Raw genomic sequence first — 22,893 nt, 5'->3', positions numbered from 1 at the left:
TGCTCTTCCAAGTCCTTTGCTGTCTCTGACAGAATTACAATGTCATCGGCGAACCTCAAAGTTTTTATTTCTTCTCCGTGAATTTTAATACCTACTCCGAATTTTTCTTTTGTTTCCTTTACTGCTTGCTCAATATACAGATTGAACAACATCGGGGAGAGGCTACAACCCTGTCTCACTCCTTTCCCAACCACTGCTTCCCTTTCATGTCCCTCGACTCTTATAACTGCCATCTGGTTTCTGTACAAATTGTAAATAGCCTTTCGCTCCCTGTATTTTACCCCTGCCACCTTTAGAATTTGAAAGAGAGTATTCCAGTCAACATTGTCAAAAGCTTTCTCTAAGTCTGCAAATGCTAGAAACGTAGGTTTGCCTTTCCTTAATCTTTCTTCTAAGATAAGTCGTAAGGTCAATATTGCCTCACGTGTTCCAGTGTTTCTACGGAATCCAAACTGATCTTCCCCGAGGTTGGCTTCTACTAGTTTTTCCATTCGTCTGTAAAGAATTCGTGTTAGTATTTTGAAGCTGTGACTTATTAAGCTGATAGTTCGGTAATTTTCACATCTGTCAACACCTGCTTTCTTTGGGATTGGAATTATTATATTCTTCTTGAAGTCTGAGGGTATTTCGCCTGTTTCATACATCTTGCTCACCAGATGGTAGAGTTTTGTCAGGACTGGCTCTCCCACTGCCGTCAGTAGTTCCAATGGAATATTGTCTACTCCGGGGGCCTTGTTTCGACTCAGGTCTTTCAGTGCTCTGTCAAACTCTTCACGCAGTATCGTATCTCCCATTTCATCTTCATCTACATCCTCTTCCATTTCCATAATATTGTCCTCAAGTACATCGCCCTTGTATAGACCCTCTATAAACTCCTTCCACCTTTCTGCTTTCCCTTCTTTGCTTAGAACTGGGTTTCCATCTGAGCTCTTGATATTCATACAAGTCGTTCTCTTATCTCCTAAGGTCTCTTTAATTTTCCTGTATGCGGTATCTATCTTACCCCTAGTGAGATAGGCCTCTACATCCTTACATTTGTCCTCTAGCCATCCCTGCTTAGCCATTTTGCACTTCCTGTCGATCTCATTTTTGAGACGTTTGTATTCCTTTTTGCCTGCTTCATTTACTGCATTTTTATATTTTCTCCTTTCATCAATTAAATTCAATATTTCTTCTGTTGCCCAAGGATTTCTACTAGCCCTCGTCTTTTTACCTACTTGTTCCTCTGCTGCCTTCACTACTTCATCCCTCAAAGCTACCCATTCTTCTCCTACTGTATTTATTTCCCCCGTTCCTGTCAATTGCTCCCTTATGCTCTCCCTGAATCTCTGTACAACCTCTGGTTCTTTTAGTTTATCCAGGTCCCATCTCCTTAAATTCCCACCTTTTTGCAGTTTCTTCAGTTTTCATCTACAGGTCCTAACCAATAGATTGTGGTCAGAGTCCACATGTGCCCCTGGAAATGTCTTACAATTTAAAACCTGGTTCCTAAATCTCTGTCTTACCATTATATAATCTATCTGATACCTTTTAGTATCTCCAGGGTTCTTCCATGTATATAACCTTCTTTCATGATTCTTAAACCAAGTGTTAGTTATGATTATGTTGTGCTCTGTGCAAAATTCTACCAGGCGGCTTCCTCTTTCATTTCTGTCCCCCAATCCATATTCACCTACTATGTTTCCTTCTCTCCCTTTTCCTACACTCGAATTCCAGTCACCCATGACTATTAAATTTTCGTCTCCCTTCACAATCTGAATAATTTCTTTTATTTCATCATACATTTCTTCAATTTCTTCGTCATCTGCAGAGCTAGTTGGCATATAAACTTGTACTACTGTAGTAGGTGTGGGCTTCGTATCTATCTTGGCCACAATAATGCGTTCACTATGCTGTTTGTAGTAGCTTACCCACATTCCTATTTTCCTATTCATTATTAAACCTACTCCTGCATTACCCCTATTTGATTTTGTGTTTATAACCCTGTAGTCACCTGACCAGAAGTCTTGTTCCTCCTGCCACCGAACTTCACTAATTCCCACTATATCTAACTTCAACCTATCCATTTCCCTTTTTAAATTTTCTAACCTACCTGTCCGATTAAGGGATCTGACATTCCACGCTGAGAAGATAATAGGAATAAAATCTTATTACTGTGTACTTTTTTACTTACATTAGTTAACAGAAAATGCCATCATTGACAATATAAACGTACCATTCGTACTGTATCTTACAAAACGAGCTGAAACTGATAGTCATCAACCTCAATACAAGCATGACTTCAGCTGACGACAATCTGACACACCCTGACAAATATCCCTGGTGTGTTTCGAACCACATCACAAGCAACTACAATTCTGCCAACTAATTCCATCTCCGTATCCACTGGGGTCTCATACACAAGTGACTTTAGATGTCCCCAAAGGAAATAATCGAGGGGATTCAGGTAAGGTGACCTCGCAAGCCGTGGAACAGGACCTCTCTTTCCAATCCAGCGACCAGGAAATAATGTACCGGTACTGCTCCATCATATTGTACTATACGTCTCTGAATAGCACTGAGTAATGAATGGGTCTGTTGTTCCTTCACAATAAGTTCTGTCAGGGGCCAATGTAAATAAGATATAACAGAACCACAATATGGACAAGTAAAGTAAACAAAAGAGGCATCGTGACTTCGTCGTGATCAGGCTCATGCTCCTTGTTTCCTTGCAGGAAACAAAGAATGTACATGTAAGTAAAAAGCGCAGTAACGAAACTTGAACGAAAGTTGGTTGTAAACAAGCTGGAAAACAATAACGCTAGACAAAGCGGTAGAGAAATTTACTTCCATATCTCCTTAAACTGCCTTCTCCCACCCCAGGTTCCCCATCTCAAATTGTTCAGTGATGCATTCTCTATGTCTTGTTACACTTTTGTACACTCTTACGGAAACACCTTGTAGAGTGTCTGTACCAGGGAGATAATCTTGAAAGCAATATTTAGAGAGGGAAGTGGACGTAGATGAAGATGAGATGGGAGATATGATACTGAGAGGAGAATTTCACAAAGCTCTGAGAAAAATCTAAGTTGAAACAAGGCCCCGGAAGTAGACGACATTTCATCAGAATTATTGACAGCCTTTGGAGAGCCAACCATGACAAGATTCTTCCATCTTGTGTGCAAGACGTGTTAGACAAGCGAAATAACCTCAGACTTCAAGAAGAATATAATAATGCCAATCCCAAAGAAAGCAGTTACTGGCAGATGTGAAAATAACCGAACTAGCAGTTTAATAAGTCATGGTTGCAAGATACTAACACGTATTCTCAACAGAAGACTGGAAAAACTGGTAGAAGCAGACCACGAGGGAGATCAGTTAGGATTTCGGAGAAATGTAGGAAGACGTGAGGCAACACTGACCCTACGACTTATCTTAATAGATAGGTTAAGGAATGGTAAACCTACATTTACAGCATTCGTAGACTTAGAAAAAGATTTTGACAATGTTGAGTGGACTACTCTATTTGAAGTTATGAAGGTAGCAGGGGTAAAAGACAGGGAGCGAAATGCTACTAACAACCCGTACAGAAACCAGACGGCAATAGTAAGAGTCGAGGCGCATGAAAGGGAAGCAGTGGCTGAGAGACAGAGTTGCAACTTATTCCCGATGTTATTCATTCTGCACAATGAATAAGCATTAAAGGAAACAAGAAAAAATTGGGGGGCAATTAAACTTAGGAAGAAGAAATAAAAGTTTTGAGGTTTGCCAATGACATTGTAATTCTGTCAGAGACAGCACATGACTTGAAAGAGCAGTTGAACGGAGTGGATTGTGTTTTGAATGGAGGATACAAGAAATAAATCAACAAAAGCAAAACAAGTATAATGGAATGTACTTGAAATCAGTCAGGTGATGCTAACGGAATTAAATTAGGGAGCGAGACAATTAAAGTAATACATGAGTTTTTTGGGCACCAAAATAACTGATGATGGGCGAAGAAGAGAGTATATAAAATTTACACTGGCAGTGCAAGAAAATCATTTCTGAAGAAGAGAAATCTATTAATATCGAACACAGATTTAAGTATTAGGAAGTCTTTTCTGAAGGTAACATGTCTGGAGTGTAGCCATGTATGGAAGTGAAATATGGATGACAAACAGTTTGAACAAGAAGCTTTCGAAATGTTGTGTTACAGAAGAATGCTGAAGAATGGATGGGTCGATCACGTAGCTAATGAGGAAGTATTGGATAGAATTGGTGAGACAAGAGATTTGTGGCACAAGTTGACCAAACGAAGGGATCGGCTGATAAAACACATTCCGAGACACCAAGGGATCACCAATTTAGCACTGGAGGGAAGTATGGGGGCTAAATCGTAGAGGGAAACCAAGAAATGAATACAGTAAGCTCATTCAGAAAGATGTAGGTAGCAGTAGTTACTCAGGGATGCAGAGGATCGCACAGGATAGAGTAACATGGGGAGCTGCTTCAAATCAGTCTTGGGACTGAAGACCACAAGAACAGCCGGCTCAGCATCGTGGGAGAGAGCTGGTTATATCATTATGACCCAAGACATAGGAGCAAAGCAAGCATGAAAAGATGTGGATTCACCAGCCCCAATAAAGGCGACGATCCAGCCAACACCGGTCAAGGAGATGCTGAGTTTTTTGGGGACTGTCATACTGTGGTGCATATGTTATGCTCGTAAGGGGCAAACCATCGAAGAAACATTCTGTTGAAATCTTCTGATAATGTTAGGTTAGGCTGTCAAGACGAAGAGTTGCCAGAAGTTGTCCAAGGTGGTGTTATTACTCTACGACAACACACCAGCCAGTTCTGCACAGCACACTTTCAAACACACTGATTTTTTGCTCTACTAAACATTAGATCACTTCTCTATTCTCTTGATATGGCACTCAGAGCCTTCTTCCTCATTCATTGGATGAACAGACCATTGCATGGAAAGTATTTCCGGAATAACGACGATACGATTTACGAGTTGTGAAAAATGTGCCTTATTGAAGGGTGAATATTTAGACAATTTTTTTCCCATTACAATCAAAATTATTTTTAAAATGAAATTTTACTCGGCTGTTGGACAGAGCGGTCCCAAATTAGTCTAGCGGGATCTTCGTGGTACCGATATGCGTTAACAGGAGCAGTAAAACACGAGGAATAACGAGTACTCCAGGAGCAACAGCACTGCCCTGCCCCGTAACGTGTGTCATCGCGACGCAGAAGGGCGCTGCACAGTATCTTCATGTGTTACGTGTTCATGTTAATACATATCGATAAAATGAAGAACGCACTAGTCTAAACTGGGAGCACGCTATGGAATGGACACATAGAATTCCACTTTAAAAATAATTTTGTTTGTAAAGAAAAAAAAGACACTTTCCCGCGATGCTGGTAGCCTTATGAAAGACGTGATGAGCAGTATTTGTTTGGCCTAATCACAGCTACACGCTGCAAGACGAAATTGCACATCGCTGCCGAAACACCAGAGACAATGCGCGTGACGATCTACAGGAGGCAAACCCAGTAGCCCTATACATTTTAGATGAATTTACACGAAAGTTATAATACGACAGTAAATGATGTTGATGAGGCTTTGTTAAAATGGTTGTACTGGTGGTGTATTAAAAGATCATGTTCATGATGGAGATGTAATGATGAGTACTGCAACGCGGCTCTGCGAATCCACAGAAGTCAACTAGAAGTTATTGAGGGAGAGAAGGGCGGAAGGAGAAAATAAAAGTGAGGTTCTGAGGTGTAACGTTCTTAATTAGAAGTAATTGATAATTGGGTAATGAGATTTGGTTGAAGTTCCGGCGGGAGAGAATCATTATGAAATGGAGGTATTTGGTAGGGCTATTGATAAAACGTCGATACATCTATATATCGATATTGTCCGTGAAGTGCGATATGTGATTACTCGATAAATCGATACGGAAAAGACAATATAGAGGGACGATATTTTTATTTTATAATATATTTTTTCGCAAGGGGGGGGGGGGAGAGGGCGCCGGTGTCATTTAAATACCAGATTTCGGATGCATGTGAAGAAATTGTACACCTTTTGTGTTAAAAAAAAATTAATGCAGCTAATGTACTATTTCTCACATCAGCATTTTTCAAAAACAGTTGCTGAAAATGATGAACAAATATCTAAACGAAAAGATTGGACTCTGCGTTGGGTGGAGGTTTGTTAAGGGAAATGTTGATGTAATCGGCGCTAGGCGTTACCTACAGAAACTGCAACTTTCAACTTCGCAACGCAATTTTGACGCTACAACTACTAGGTCGCTGGTTATGGAAGAAATGGAAAAACAGAGAAGTCGACATGAAGCGTTCCGGGCAGTTCGGATATGTGACGAAACCGAACGACGGACGCCATTTATTGTGCCACTTACATGCAGTTAAAATTGTCAGCAAAGTCCACAGCAAGTGGTCTAGTGGCTAGCGTTGCTGCCTCTGGATCACAAGAGTCCCGGGTTAGATTCCTGGCAGGTCTGGGGATTTTCTCTGCCCGGGGACTGGATGTTTCTGTTGTCCTCATAATTTCATCGTCATCGTTTGTGACAGTGGCTGGATTGGACTGTGTAAACTATTTGGATTGTGTAAAAAAATGGGATTTTGTACGGGCGCTGCTGACCGCGCAGTTGAGCGATCCACAAACCAAACTTCATCATCATTGTCGGCAAAGTGGTTATCGCCAGGTGCGAAAGTGCATCGTTTTCCTTTCAATTCTTGATCTAAGGGGGGTAGGCAGGCGGCTAGCTTGTTGATGTGCAGAAAGTTGTGGTCTTCAGTCCTGAGACTGGTTTGATGCAGCTCTCCATGCTACTCTATCCTGTGCAAGAATCTTCATCTCGCAGTACCTGCTGCAACCTACATCCTTCTCAATCTGCTTAGTGTATTCATCTCTTGGTCTCCCTCTACGATTTTTAGCCTCCACGCTGCCCTCCAATACTAAATTTGTGATTCCTTGATGTCTCAGAACATGTTCTACCAACCGATCCCTTCTTCCAGTCAAGTTGTGTCACAAACTTATCTTCCCCCAATTCCATTCAATACCTCCTCATTAGTTATATGATCTCCCCATCTAATCTTCAGCATTCTTCTGTAGCACCGCAATTCGAAAGCTTCTATTATCATGTTGTCTAAACTATTTATCGTCCACGTTTCACTTCCATACATGGTTACACTCCATACAAATACTTTCTGAAACGACTTCCTGACACTTAAATCTACATTTGGTGTTAACAAATTTCTCTTCTTCAGAAACATCTTCCTTGCCATTGCCAGTCTACATTTTGTATCCTCTCTACTTCAACCATCATCAGTTACTTTGCTCCCCAAGTAGCAAAACTCATTTACTACTTTAAGTGTCTCCTTTCCTAATCTAATTCCCTTAGCATCACCCGATTTAATTCGACTACATTCTATTATCCTCGTTTTTCTTTTGTCGATGTTCATCTTATATCCTCCTTTCAAGACACCGTCCATTCCGTTCAACTGCTCTTCCAAGTCCTTTGCTGTCTCTGATAATTACAATGTCATCGGCGAACCTCAAAGTTTCTATTTCTTCTCCATGGATTTTAATTCCAACTCTGAATTTTTCTTTTTTTTTTTTTCCTTCACTGCTTGCTCAATATACAGATTGAATAACATCGGGGATAGGCTACAACCGTGTCTCACTCCCTTCCCCACCACTGCTTCCCTTTCATGCCCCTCAACTGTTATAACTGCCATTTGGTTTCTGTAGAAATTGTAAATAGCTTTTCGCTCTCTATATTTTACCCCTGCCACAGGGCTGTACAGGGCTGTATAGGTGCTCTAAAACAGGCTTTATATTTACAATTAGCAGCCGCTATTGTTATAGACCGCTACGTCGATATTTTTTCCGTTGGTATATCGATATTTCTTTCGTCATATCTGGGGCCGATAATGATATCTTTTTTAAATGTCGATATATCGGAGCCATGATATTTGTAAAAATATCAACACTCCTACTACACTGTAGACGGGACATGGATGTCATGGCTCAGCAGGTACCTGGACTTGTAATAAGAGGGAAAGATATTGGGTGCGGGGACAGGGTTTTCCTACATGAATCTTGAGGTGCTCGAAGAAGAGAAGAAGGTTTAGGAAATGGATGTGTTGGTATAGGAAGGGAGTTCTGGCAGGTAGGCGACCGTGGAAGGCGAGGCACAGCGTATTTACTTCCAGTATTTCAAGGAACGTGTATAATTTAGGAGTAACGCTAATCCAGGCAACATTGGCGTACCTAAATACGGAGCAGATGATCGATTAATAGATGAGGGTAATGATAGAATTATGTTTACCCCAGACAGCAGTTTCAGTCGGTTAAGGGCTTTTGTATTAAGGGCCATGTTATTGCTGGAGTAGACCTTATATAGTCTTGGTACCAGCTGTGACGTCAGCTAAGTCCAACAACCGATAAGGAAATATTTTCCTCTCACGTTCCCGTCAGATCACCGAAGCTAAGTGCTGTCGGGCGTCATAGTGTGCCGAATGCTGTTGGCAAGTGGGGTGAACTCAGACTTTTTGAGGTCAATTGAGGAGCTACTCGATAAAGAAGTAGCGGCACCGGTGACGAAAACTGAGAATAGCAGGGAGAGCGGCGTCCTGACCACATGTCCCTCAGTATCCGCATCTGATGACGTCTAAAGCCTGACGATGATAGGGCGGCGTGTTGGTACCGTTCGCCCTTCAAGGACTGTTCGGACATCGTTTTGTTTCTGCCGCGGCCGCTTTAACCTAGAGAAGACTGGGTTCCACGCTGCACTCAAAACGGTCGTTTCTACTGATGGTATTATTAGATGTTTTGATCTCTACAAAATTTTAATTACGTTAACCCAGAAACCGTTAACCTTTTATGTCAGTTCTCAACGCAATTTTTTTACGGCAGCAACCACACAGCAGTCGGCTACTAACTGAAAATGTCTGAAGACTATTCTGCTGATGGCCTTAGGACGTAAAACCACTTGACGCAGGCAGAAATCTGAGAAATCATGTCGCCATGAGACCATGCATTTATGAATCATTTGATTTTGCGTCTCATGATTTTTTTCCTTATGTATTACAGATCAAGAGAAGTCTACGCTATGTGATGAAAAGTATCCGAACATCTGTTAGTCAACATTGATACAGGGTGTATCCACCCTTCTACTGATAAGGGACGAAGCAGTTGTCCGAAGAATCGACGAAGTAGTATCATAAGAATAACTCTGAATAGAAGAAAGGACATGATGATAGTATAACAGTTAACACATAAAGTAATAACTTCAGTGGTCTAGAGGGTGAAAACTGTGTGAAAGATTTTTCAGCTTATTTCTTATTATGCTACGTTCACAGTTTCTAAGCAAGTAAATGACTACCAAACCTGTGCTGCCTCTCTTTATACTTCTCTCTGTCTTTTATTTTTCGTCAGTCTAGTTTTCTCCTGCATTTGGTTCTATCCTTCGATTGCTGACACGGACTAATAAACAATGGTTCTGCTCAACACTGATAAATTCTTACAACTAAAAGTGCTATTCACATTTTGCATTCATTCCCAAGCACTCTGCACATGATACGATACTGAATACATGAATATACTTTACATGAAATCTTTATTATCCAATTTCAGCAACACAAATTCACATTACGAAAATTAATCGGAATAACTTAGCTATAAAGATTCTGACAAACAATTTCCTTAACAGGTCACGCCAAGCACACATTACAACCCTCTCTACTGATAAACTTAAATATTGTCAACAATATCTACACACTAAGATCACAGCAAAAGGCAAAGGAAAAAGAACACAAGTCGGAAGTCATCGACTTCAAATGTGCTCCATAGCACAGATCTTATAGAAATATCGCAGGTAAGGATTCATAGCAGGTGAGCCTCTCGCGATGTTTCATATCATGTTCGACATATGAAGGACGAGACAGAGCATAGTCTAATGCTGTCACGAAGAAAAAATATTTAGTTTGATTTACCCTAACAAATCATCTGGTCAGGATTGTTGAAGACTCCTGACAAATATGTATCTTTGGTTCCTCCACACGGATCCTCCCTGAAGGCACCCAAAACATCACTGGCAGTTGGCTAACAGGATATCTGACAGTTCGTCGTAAATTCATCTAAATCTTTGGAAGGTTAATTTTCTTTTTTTTTTGCGAATAAATAAAACAAAAGCCTCCCATTTGGAATAGGAACGTACATAAGAAAATACTACTGCACGTATGGCATTTGTGAGACGTGTAACATTGCTAGGTAGACCAGAGTCATACTCACCGGCGTAGGTGATGGCATTGAGGCCACCCTTGTCTAGGTTGGTAAGGCCCAGGTCGCACTGCGCCACTGGCAGAATGTAAGCCATCGTTGTTGTGTCGAAGACGCTGACCATGGCTGCCGGGAAGGCCACCAGCAGCAGCATGTAGTTAAACTTCCCGAAGCCTGGAACACACCCCCAAATGAGAAGCACGCGAATGAACTCTATCAGCAGCAACTAAAATTCATTTTTCCATGGACCTGCAATATACGCTATTCTTGATCGCAGACAGCAATAACCTGTTCTGTACTTTCTTTTTTGACGTATATTCCTCGTTGGCTACAGATCTGTCGCAGCCAAATTATTGTTACTCCTATAAGACACCCAGGACACACTTCGTATGCATGCAACGGTTAGTGGCATCGTGCAGCATATTTTAAAATGAGATAAATACAACTCTTATTTTTTGATGGGTCACGTGTGGATCAGTAACTATTTAGGGAGAGCAGGTTTTTCACATAATTTAAAATGAACCACTGACTTTTATTTTTGTGTTCAGCAGTACAATAAATATCACGTTTCCGTTAGGCAAGTGGTACCGAACAACTGCATGTTCCATTAACCATCAGAGCTTTAACTTCTTGTAGTTTAACTAAACAAACACTGTTTTTAGCCTTGTTTCACAATTTATTATTAATGTTATTGCACAACCTAAGTTTCGATTATAAGCCCTTTTTCAAGTACATTATTGATTCACAAAGATGATGATGTACAGACAAGCAGACAAGGCAAAGATAATCATCTCAACATATTGTGGTATCGATTCATAGCTTAATGTACAATTATGTCAATCATTATTTTTAACATATTACGTACATTATTACACATTCACCAATTATACTACAGTGACCGGTCTAAAGTTATGCATCAACCAGTTTTTTTTTTTTTTTTTTTTAAAAAAAAACTACGATGGACTGGGGCCCAAAGTTTTGCTTCTGTCCTTGGGTTGCGATCTCATATAAAAAGAGATGAATAATTGTATTGGGTTTGCTCGTTTAGTAATATGTGTGGAGATATACACATATGTTTAATTTCTAAAATTTCTAATTGGTCGAGTTTGGTCCCTTTTTCCTCTGCGTGTAGGGTTGTACATCTATTGTTTACTTGTGCTTATTGTTCAAGCAATTTTCTGCAAAGGCTGAATCAGGCTTCTTCAATCTCCAGCTACTGTGGTGTTCTGGTACAGATTGACCTCCCCATCTGTCCATTGTAGCATGTTTAAGACTCACGGCATGTGATTTTATAAACTCCACTATTTGTGATAGCTGGTTGTTTGTCTTTTGCCTTGAACAAGAGACTACCTATTGTCCGAGCGACATAGAAAAACACAGAGAAACCCTCTGCCTTCAAGATGATACTAATGCTATTTGATGTTTTTCCTATAAAAGGTAATCTGCACCTTTTCTTTTATTGTTTGTCCTTGTTTTCATTGGCGACAGTAGGGACCTGGCTTGCTTCTTCATCTTTTTAACTAAAATTTTATCAACGTTGCTGGGATAAAATTCATTATTTATGGATACTGTTTTTATTGTGTTAAGTTCCTGGTCAAAGTCTTCTTGGGACATAGAAAGGAGACAGTGGATCATGTGCATGTTATTAGGTTGTAGAATGTTGGGAGGAAGCCGGGATGAAAGTTCAGTCAAGGAATCTTAGCGGTAAATTTTAAATTTATGGTTAGTGTCTTTTATATTTAAGCTATTGTCCAGGAAATTTATGCTGAGCCCCCAATTCCATGCTGACCTATATGTTAGTGTGCCACTGGTTCACATTTTCCACAAATTTATGGAGTTGTCTACTGGATCGTTTCCACATACAAACAACATCATTTACATGTCTGTACGAATACACAACATGTTTCTCCAGTGGTTCTCTCTTCAAAAAATCAGTCTCCCACTTGTCCATAAACATTTCTGTTAGCAAGGTGGATAAAGGTAAGCCCATTGCCAGACCATCTGCTTGCTGATGATAGCTACCTTGAAGGCAGAAATAATTTTGATTTAAGCAACATTCCACTGTACTAACAATGCTCATCTGCTCTTCTGGATTTATGTTGTGTGAATACTATGATTGTGACATAATATATATAGAGTTTTTCACTGGAATACATGTGAACAAGCTATGCATATCAAAAGAGACTAATTTTGCATTTATAAGGAACCTTAATCTCTTTTGAATCCCAAGCACTTAGGCGACAGAAATTTTTGTTAATCCCTGCTTAACCATTGAAGCTGTTCCGATTCCGTTGTCCATCTGGATCCGACGCATGAATATTCTAAGGACTAAGTTTTAATTTGTTTAATGATCATATTTTATTGTTAAGCCTATAGGACACATTCCTGCATCTTCCTATCATTTAGTCCTTTATTTGTGCGGGAGTCACAGGTCCATGCTTGGGTCAGATCTCGATGTCGTCACCTGTGTTTTACAGGGCATTATCATTCCGCGCTGAAACTATACAAACAGTTCCCCAGTGCCAGCTGAAGTTAATGAAGTCTTTATTTTGACAGTCAAATTTGCCCAATATGTTGAACATCGTTTGTTAAAGTGTCAACTTTCAAACTATTCATTCTTAAAATTCTGAGTTGGTTGTCACGAGGGATATCGATTTCTTAATGTATTGCAATTCTTGGCTAGTCGAGTGAAGGCATAGCTGCTAAGGTATACTCTGGAGGCGGTAGGTATGAGCCAGTCACAGGACTGCGTAGGCTTTGCAGCTTGTTTACGAGCACCATTGAACGGTGGACAAAGAATCCTGAATTCAGCATTCTCGATTGTGCGTTATGCGAGTGTTCTTTCTGCTGCCTGTAATTTCTGTTCTGGACGACTCGTGACGCAGCTTGTTCATGGACGTTGGTATTTGAATTCTAATGGCCGTTCTCAGGCTAAGAACTACGAAAAGTATGTTGAGACTACGAAATGCATTTTGTGGCTCAGAGAAATATTCTGTCTGCAACGTTTTAGGTCTTTAAACTACTTTCATTTATGTTCAGGCTCATTTCTGTAGCTCAGTGAGGCAGATCGTGGACCATTCTCATGATACAGTATCAGTTTTTACTTCCAGAATGAGATTTTCACTATGCAGCGGAGTGTGCGCTGATATGAAACTTTCTGGCAGATTAAAACTGTGTGCCCGACCGAGACGCGAACGCGGGATCTTTGCCTTTCACGGGCAAGTGCTCTACCATCTGAGCTACCGAAGCACGACTCACGCCCGGTACTCACAGCTTTACTTCTGCCAGTATCTCGTCTCCTACCTTCCAAACTTTACAAAAGCTCTTCTGCGAACCTTGCAGAACTAGCACTCTTGAAAGAAAGGATATAGCGGAGATATGGCTTAGCCACAGCCTGGGGGATGTTTCCAGAATGAAATTTTCAGTCTGTAGCGGAGTGTGCGCTGTTATGAAACTTCCTGGCAGATTAAAACTGTGTGCCCGACCGAGACTCGAAGTCGGGACCTTTGCCTTTCGCGGGCAAGTGCTCTACCATCTGAGCTACCGAAGCACTACTCACGCCCGGTACTCACAGCTCTACTTCTGCCAGTATCTCGTCTCCTACCTTCCAAACTTAACAGAAGCTCTTCTGCGAACCTTGCAGAACTAGCACTCCTGAAAGAAAGGATATAGCGGAGATATGGCTTAGCCACAGCCTGGGGATGAGCTGTGAGTACCGGGCGCGAGTCGTGCTTCGGTAGCTCAGATGGTAGAGCACTTGCCCGCGAAAGGCAAAGGTCCCGAGTTCGAGTCTCGGTCGGGCACACAGTTTTAATCTGCCAGGAAGTTTCATATCAGCGCACACTCCGCTGCAGAGTGAAAATCTCATTCTGGAAACATCCCCCAGGCTGTGGCTAAGCCATATCTCCGCTATATCCTTTCTTTCAGGAGTGCTAGTTCTGCAAGGTTCGCAGAAGAGCTTCTGTTAAGTTTGGAAGGTAGGAGACGAGATACTGGCAGAAGTAAAGCTGTGAGTACCGGGCGTGAGTCGTGCTTCGGTAGCTCAGATGGTAGAGCACTTGCCCGCGAAAGGCAAAGGTCCCGAGTTCGAGTCTCGGTCGGGCACACAGTTTTAATCGGCCAGGAAGTTTCAGTTTTTCACTTGTTCGTCTGTACCGTAGGCTTTCCTGCTACATCACTGTGTCGCTAGTTTACAGGTGTTTGGAATGTCTTAACGTATTTAGAAATTTTCGTTGTTCAATTTTTAATGTATCGTGGACTTGAGCAACACGAAGTCCATCACAGGACATGGATAAACTATCGTTTATTACTACTTTTGAAATGAGTCTTCATAATCATAAATTTAACTGAAGCATCTATGATCTATCTTTATTCCTGTGTCACTTATGAAATCAATGCTAAAATGCGATTGCGCTCTTTCTTTTATAATCATTTTCGAATTTGCATTTAATTCGAGCGCGTACTTTACTCCGAATTCTGTCTTTTACAGGAACATTAGTCAGCGAGAATCGTAAATGCGGTTAGCAAAATGTTTTCCAAAACATTAATAGCAGAAACCCTTTCCAGTTATGGTCCTGCTGTACAGTTCAGAAGTTGCTGGGCTAGGAGACCGCCTTCTGCTTATAAGATTATGTTCGACGTGACTGTTATATTTTTCAGGATAGTTGTTAAGCTGTCATACTGAGGTACACGTGTTCATGGCACTAGGTCTACCTACAAGTACTATCAAGTGCATGTTCATCGAATCCATTTGTGGTGTTTCTAGAAGTAACTGTCATCTTAACAATAATCAGTTATTTATTTATCCCTCCATTTCTTTCCGTTGCGCAATGTAAGCATCCCCTGTTCTTGAAAATGTTTATGAAACCGTGGTCATATTGTATTATAAATTATAACTTCTAGCAAAATTTTGTATAAACACTGTTGCGCAGTGGTCATCAAACTTTTTTTCTCAAGAGCCTGTACTAGCATCGTGGAGCGACCACTCTTAGCGACCCGAAAGTTGTGGCATTCTAACAGCCTCTCACTTAATATTCAACAAGCAAAACTGGTACTTGGCACCAGTGTTATAATGAATACCATTATAGAGAAAGCAACAGAAGAGGTAGTAATGATATTTTAGAGGGAATTATTAAATGTTTTATGAAAATGGGCTCTTCCTAAATTTTGAAAATACATACTACATTTAGTTCTTCACAACAGAGTCATATCAGCAACTGATGCCGGAGCAGGTGTAGTAAGTAGTGTAGAGTGCTCCAAATTTTTGGGTGTACATATTGATGCAAACTTGAACTGGAAGAAGCATATTACTGAGCTTCTCAAACAATTAAGTTGAGCCTGTTTAGGGAACTAGGGATACTAACTACTGCTTCCCAATATATTTATTCTTTAATGAACTTTGTCATTAAAATATATCACTTTTTCAAACCAACAGCTCAATTCATGGAATCAATACTAGAAATAAGAATAATCTTCACAAGGATTTAAAGTCACTTAGTCTTGTACAAAAAAGTGTACATTTTTCAGGAACACACATTTTCAATAACTTGCCAGCAGCCATAAGAAGCTTAACAACCAGTGAAATTCAGTATAAGAGAAGCCTAAAGGATTTATTGGAGGCCAACTCCTTCTACTCCATTGATGAATTTCTCAATAGAACCAACTGATTTGTATAATATAACTTCTGCACAATTTCAGTGCAGTAATGTGTTCATTGTAAATAAGAGTGTGTGTTTTTGTGTGTGTGTAAGTGCAATCTAACTCCTGTACCATTTCAGTGCAGTAATGTGTTCATTGTAAATAAGCGTTATAGTAGTTGTATTACACGTTTATTACCTTATAAATAAATAAATAAAATTTTAATTATAAAATTCAGTGCATTAGTATTTGTAAAATCATTCTTTCATATAGCGTTCATTAAAAATGACGATCATACCACCTGGGACCTGTGGAATGGTACATTAGGTTATTTCTTTGAGTTGTAAATATATGTCATTTATTCTGTCTTTCTGACATGTTCCACATCCTGGAGGACCTCCTCACTACGGATCAATTGGAATGAAGTAAATCTAAGTTAAAAATCTAATCTACATTTGCTCTTCATATAATTACTAATCTTGTAAACAAACGTATCAACCTCCTGACATGTTATGCACTTTTCCAATCAATAATGCCGTAATTTGTGAGATAACTCATCACTTAGAAAGTGGTGATTGCACAAAAGCGAGCAGTAAGAATAACTTGTTGTAAGTAGGCCGTTTAGCTTTTTATATTGGTAACGCCACGTAGCGCTCTGTATAAAAAATCGCTGGCTGTGCTGTGTGCAGTCTGTGGCTGGTTGGCAGTGTTGTAATATTCGCTATTGCAGTGTTGGGCAGTTGGATGTGAACAGCGCATGGCGTTGCGCAGTTGGACGTGAGCCGCCAGCAGTGGTGGTTGTGGGGAGAGAGATGGCGGAATTTTGAGAGTGGATGATCTGGACGTGTGTCCATCAGCGACAGTCAATTTGTAGGACTGGATGTCATGAACTGATATATATGACTTTTCAACACTATTAAGGTAAATACATTGTTTGTTGTCTATCAAAATCTTTCATTTGCTAACTATGCCTATCAGTAGTTAGTGACTTCAGTAGTTAGAATCTTTTATTTAGCTGGCAGTATTGTCACTCGCTGTATTGCAGTAGTTCGAGTAACGAAGATTTTTGTGAGGTAAGTGATTCATGAAAGGTATAGGTTATTGTTAGTCAGGGCCATTCTTTTGTAAGAATTATTGAAAATCAGATTGCGTTGAGCTAAAAATATTGTATGTCAGTTCATGGTGTTCTGAATAAGTAGAGAGAGAAATGTCTGTGCACGTTCAGTGTTGCTAAGCTGTTTGAAAATAAAATAACGTAAGGGGTTTATCGGCACAATCATTCACAATTTTTTCTAAGGGGAGGTTTCATATGTCGACCCATAGCCGATGATACCTCACTGTAATCTTCTGATTTTTTTTCTTGTAGTTTGTGTAATTAGTGTAGTTTTTGTTTATTGCTAGGACATAATTGTAGAGAGAATCTCCTTTGTAGTTGTAGTCTTTCATTGTTGTACAGTAAAACAGTTGTGACATGCATGTAGATTTGCACCAAGTATTTCGCAACTTCGCTTGCGATTAACTAGATATTATTTTCAGTGCTATGTTAATGTGTTTTCTAATTTTTACTCTTCAAATTGTGCTTTTCTTGTTATCATGTGAAATACTGATAATTATGGCGTGTGAAAAACGTAACGCTAGGCTTCAAAGTAAACTGAGAAATGACAGTGAAGACGAGAGTAGTGTGTTAGCGCCACCGTGTAATGAATTAACTAATGTTCAACATTGTAATTTGGTAATTATGCATAGGGATATGGACCAGGTGCAAATAATGGTGTAGACAGTGAAACAATTAGTGAACAGGGAAACATTGTCGATCGATCGGTCGGCAACAGCTCGCCTCAGCAATCCGAAATGACAGGACAAAATTTTGCAAATACTGCTGATTCAGGTTTTGCGTCATTGCCCGTTTCTCAACCAAGTCAAGACACATTTTCTTCCTTTCAAAATGCGAATATTGCCTGTTATGTACTGTTGATAAACACAAAGGAACGAGTTCCAGACACTAATACATTGTTATTGCAATTCATGCAACGAATGGAACAAAATCAGGAACAAATACAGCAACAGTTACACAAGTTAGACACAATGGAACAAAATCTTCAAAAGTTAAACACAATTGAGCAAACGCTTGAACAAACTCGTAAAGATTTAACTACTGAGTTACTTCAAATCGAATCGAAATCTCAAAAAGTCCGTAATGACGTAAAAACACAAATTTATGAGCATTTTCAACCTACTTTTTCGCGTCATGACACTGCATTACAGACTCACGAAGCAGCCATAAAAGAACTGCAGACTATTGTTCATGAAATACACTACACCTTGCAAGCTAAAATTGACTCAGTTGCATCTACCGATTTGGTTACGCAACTTGAAGAAACTCAACGAAACTTAAAGGACATGGTAGATACGCTTTCAACACAAATGGACACTCTGAAACGTGGTTCAGAAAAACACACTGAGGAAATGAGTTCATTATCAGAGAAAGTAGCCGAACTTTCAGATCAGTTCACTAACTTATCTACAAAGGTAGAGGATGATCTGAATGACACAAGACCAGTAGCCTTCACTGACACAGAAGAGTATGAACAAATTAGAAAATTCAAACAAAATCAAAATCAAATCAATACACAGTACAAAAGAGAAAGCCGGGAAGTACAAGATCAGTTGACATAGGTAATATAAGAATTATATATATCAGAGGACACTCGCGCTCCAATACGGGAAGAGGGACACAGAAATACGGAACAGCCACAAAATAATATCGCAGGGCACTTCGGAAATCATGAAAGAAATTAGCAAGGTACAGCGAATTTTGAGATGGAACCGCCGAAACGAAGTAACAGTGAACGATATGCGACTCGCCGACGTGATGATTTTGACTATAAGCTGTTCATTACTACACGTAAATTGAAAACATTTAAGAATTCTGGCCACAACATTCATCTACAAGCGTGGCTTCATCAGTTCTCTCATTGTTTTCCACCCAACTGGTCATTAGGGCGCAGATTAGAATTTATGTGTGGCTACTTAGAGAATGAACCAGTTGTAAGAATGCGATCGGTCATTCACGATTGCCACAGTGAAGGAGAATTTTATCATGCCTTCCTCTCAGCATATTGGTCTCAAGCTACACAAGACCGAGTAAAACATAGTATCATAATGATGAAACATTTCGAACAATCTGAATTTTACAGTCTTGTGAAATATTTTGAAGGCATGTTGCACAAGAATCAGTACCTGTCAAACATATACAGCCCCTCAGAACTCATCCGCATTTGCCTGAACATTTAAGACATATTATTTTGGCAGGACGTTGCAAAGACGACATTGAAGCTTTTCAGGGACTGTTACAAGAACTGGAAATTGATACTGACAATCGCGGGACGTGAAAACAGGAACACAACAATTACAGGTCACATCCGTCGCAATTCCGCGATGAAAGAAATAATAACTGGACACGAAAAGGCTATTCTTACAACGTAAATCGTGACCAAAACAGACACTACCCGTATGACAACCGTTGGTAGAGTAGTAATAATTACAGGGAAAGATCACCTCTCCCCAGTAATGACTATGACAGAGACAATCAGAGAAACAGACAACATGGGAACCAAAATAATTATTATCAAGGGAAACAGGATAACTTCAGACGCAACGGTCCACCGCGCAGTTATGATTACGGGAGAAATTCTCCACCACATGACCGACAAAAAAGGAACCATAGAAACTACCGACATAACGACAGACCTGAATGTCATCAGAATTGGCGGGATTCGAACAGGGCATGGCCTTCTCGACAAGGTGAATTTGTAGAAGTTAGGTCGAATTAAGTCGGGTGATGTTGAGGTTATTAGATTAGGAAATGAGACACTTAAAGTAGTACAGGAGTTTTGCTATTTGGGGAGCAAAATAACTGATGATGGTCGAAGTAGAGAGGATATAAAATGTAGACTGGCAATGGCAAGGAGAGCGTTTCTGAAGAAGAGAAATTTGTTAACATCGAGTATAGATTTAAGTGTGAGGAAGTCATTTCTGAAAGTATTTGTATGGAGTGAAGCCATGTATGGAAGTGAAACATGGACGGTAAATAGTTTGGACAGGAAGAGAATAGAAGCTTTCGAAATGTGGTGCTACAGAAGAATGCTGAAGATTAGATGGGTAGATCACATAACTAATGAGGGGGTACTGAATAGGATTGGGGAGAAGAGGAGTTTGTGGCACAACTTGACCAGAAGAAGGGATCGGTTGGTAGGACATGTTCTGAGGCATCAAGGGATCACCAATTTAGTATTGGAGGGCAGCGTGGAGGGTAAAAATCGTAGGGGTAGACCAAGAGATGAATACACTAAGCAGATTCAGAAGGATGTAGGTTGCAGTAGGTATTGGGAGATGAAGAAGTTTGCACAGGATAGAGTAGCATGGAGAGCTGTATCAAACCAGTCTCAGGACTGTAGACCACAACAACAACAACAGGTCTCCTAATCCTAATAACGACGCGCGCCAACAAGGAGACAGACAATGAATGACTCGCACCGCAGGCATCCATGTGCGCCGGCTGGCTCAGAGAAAAATAACATAGAAGCTAACCCTGAGATACATTTTAGCATTCCTTACCGATGTATACAACATGATAATTGCTTTGAAGTTGAAACTCTGCGTACTAGGAAGAGTTAAGGATTGCACCACATTTCACATGTAAAACCGTTCATTGAGAGATAATCTGCTTTTTAACTTAGTCTTTGCTGTAAGATTTTTCACTTCACATTACTATTACCCTTTGACACACTTAGAAACTGTTAGCATGCAACAATGATTTAAAGTTAACTATCCAGTCAAGAACCTAGGGAACTTATTAATTACGAATGCATTGTTATAGTGAACAGGCGACACAGTGTTATTGTGTGTGTACATTCTTGCTTGTTTGTTGCACTATTACGTAATGACTATAAGGCTCACATACTTATAACATATACCGGTACTGCTAATGAGATTTTAATGCAACATTTTGATTTACTTCAAAATACATTCTGGATTTAAAGTACTTTCTGACGGTGGTTAGTTTATTTCACTGCTACACGATTATATCACGATGCTACTAATGAGTGACACAATTTACATTGCTGCTTTTGCGGTGTATCTGTTTTACATCTGCACACTTTTTCAGAATTCTTCTGGAAAGGAAAACATGTTTTAGTAGTAACTTTTGTGGTATAGCTACAATGAGACAGCCTTTTTCATAGTACAACAATACATTACAGTATAGTACTTTCTTGATCACGGTACTGTACGTAGCAACTACGATATCTATACGCATAGCATTTCGCTTTTGTTCATTACGAGGTAAGTACATTGACGTCTACAGAATTTTGCTTACAGACGACGATAATTACGACACTTGGCACATTTTTTTTTTTTCCCTTAAGTAATGACAGAGATTATCTTGCATCAAGACGCACAGTTTAGCGCTACAGTACACGTATTTGAGTGATTAATTTTGTACTTAAAACATTTATTTTTAAAGATTTTTGAATTACAAAGATACAAAGGTTTTCCGTGATACATTTCATTCCATTGCTGTAATCTGTAACACCTGAGGGTATAATTACATTAATCCTCAGGGGGGGGGGGGGTACACGCCTACTTTGTGTACTAAGTGTGTAGTGAGCGCTAGGAGCCCTAGTTAATATGATATTTGCTTATACAACTTTACACATCGGTACGATATTTCTGTAACACAGAATTACACAGCTATCTGATCATTTAACTGAGAGAGACAAAAATTTTTTACTACGTCAGTGACACGTTTACGCAATTACACAGTTGGATAACTTCACACTTATGAAATTGTATTTTGTCTGTACTTTGTGAACTGTTCATATTTTTTCGGAACCATTGTGATACTATGAGAGATTTGAATGATGTATTTGGTATGCGATCATGATTTTAAAGTACGTTTGAGGTAGATGACACTATTGAAATTAGCAGAGAATTTTTTTTTAGGTTTTGAAATTATTGCAGAAAGCTACGACGTTTTTGAGATTTGGGTGAGGTTTTATGATGTTATTATTACGATGACAATGTGTATTATGCTGTTGAAGTATGTTTATGATCAATAAGAAGATGCTACCATATATGAGGAATGTGATTACGTGTTTATATGTCTATGATTAATGAATAGAAGTTAGGGACTCTGGTTTGTGAAAAAGGATGTTGGAAACCAAGAATTTTACTTTAAGAGTTATGACTTGTGTGTCCATGCATGAATGTATCACAACACTGCTATTCATAAGATTTCGTTTCTACATATTTCTACTGTAATTTTTCGATCTGTGAAATATTTCTATATGAGACTGTCACTGTAGGAGAAACTGCTGTAGTAAATATTTCGGTAAGAAATCTAAGTGACCTTGACGTAATGCACTGTGGGTGCCCAGCTCTGACAGCCGCCTGGAGAGAAAGCCATTAGGTGGAGAAAAAAGAGGCCATTAACCATGCTATTGACATTCCTTTGCAGAAACCATTTCAAATAAGACACGCTCATACTCAAAACATATTATTACTTTCTGATATTTACTGAAATGCCTAATGAAATGATGAGAAATATTTTATGTCTATACACCTGATTATGACTACTGTCTTTCTAATTAAGAGATTTTTTTACTGCCTTATGAAATGCCATATGGCCAGTGAATGATGTTCCATGCTTTGCTTTGTATATATATTTTCCTATTTTGTTTAATGTCTAATTTCTAGCTCCACTGCAGCATTGGTTAAAATAAAATTTAATAGATGTACTAATGTAAATATTTTCCGTCTACAGCTCCATTAAAGAATAATTTTATGATCTACTTTCTTAAAAAAAAAGGGAACACAAATAGACATTTCCCTTCACAGGAATTGCATAAATAATTTTTAAAGATTTGATAACTTGTCTGCTAGAGTAAGTTATTGTGATACATCACTCTAGTGTT

General features: G+C 39.5%; 1 protein-coding gene across 1 annotated transcript in view; it reads right to left on the bottom strand.

Moving 5' to 3' along the window:
* The window catches only part of LOC124796071 (synaptic vesicle glycoprotein 2B-like), a 91,448-nt gene that overhangs the window by 57,014 nt on the left and 11,541 nt on the right, over positions 1–22,893 (bottom strand). The window contains exon 3 of the mRNA XM_047260157.1: positions 10,295–10,456. Coding sequence (XP_047116113.1) covers positions 10,295–10,456 — 162 coding nt within the window. The remainder of the gene's footprint in view (positions 1–10,294; positions 10,457–22,893) is intronic.

This window comes from Schistocerca piceifrons, chromosome 4 (genome assembly GCF_021461385.2).
Source record: "Schistocerca piceifrons isolate TAMUIC-IGC-003096 chromosome 4, iqSchPice1.1, whole genome shotgun sequence".
NCBI classification, from domain to species: Eukaryota; Metazoa; Arthropoda; class Insecta; order Orthoptera; family Acrididae; genus Schistocerca; species Schistocerca piceifrons.
Note: the sequence above shows the minus strand (reverse complement) of the source record. Positions and strands in the feature narration are given on the sequence as shown.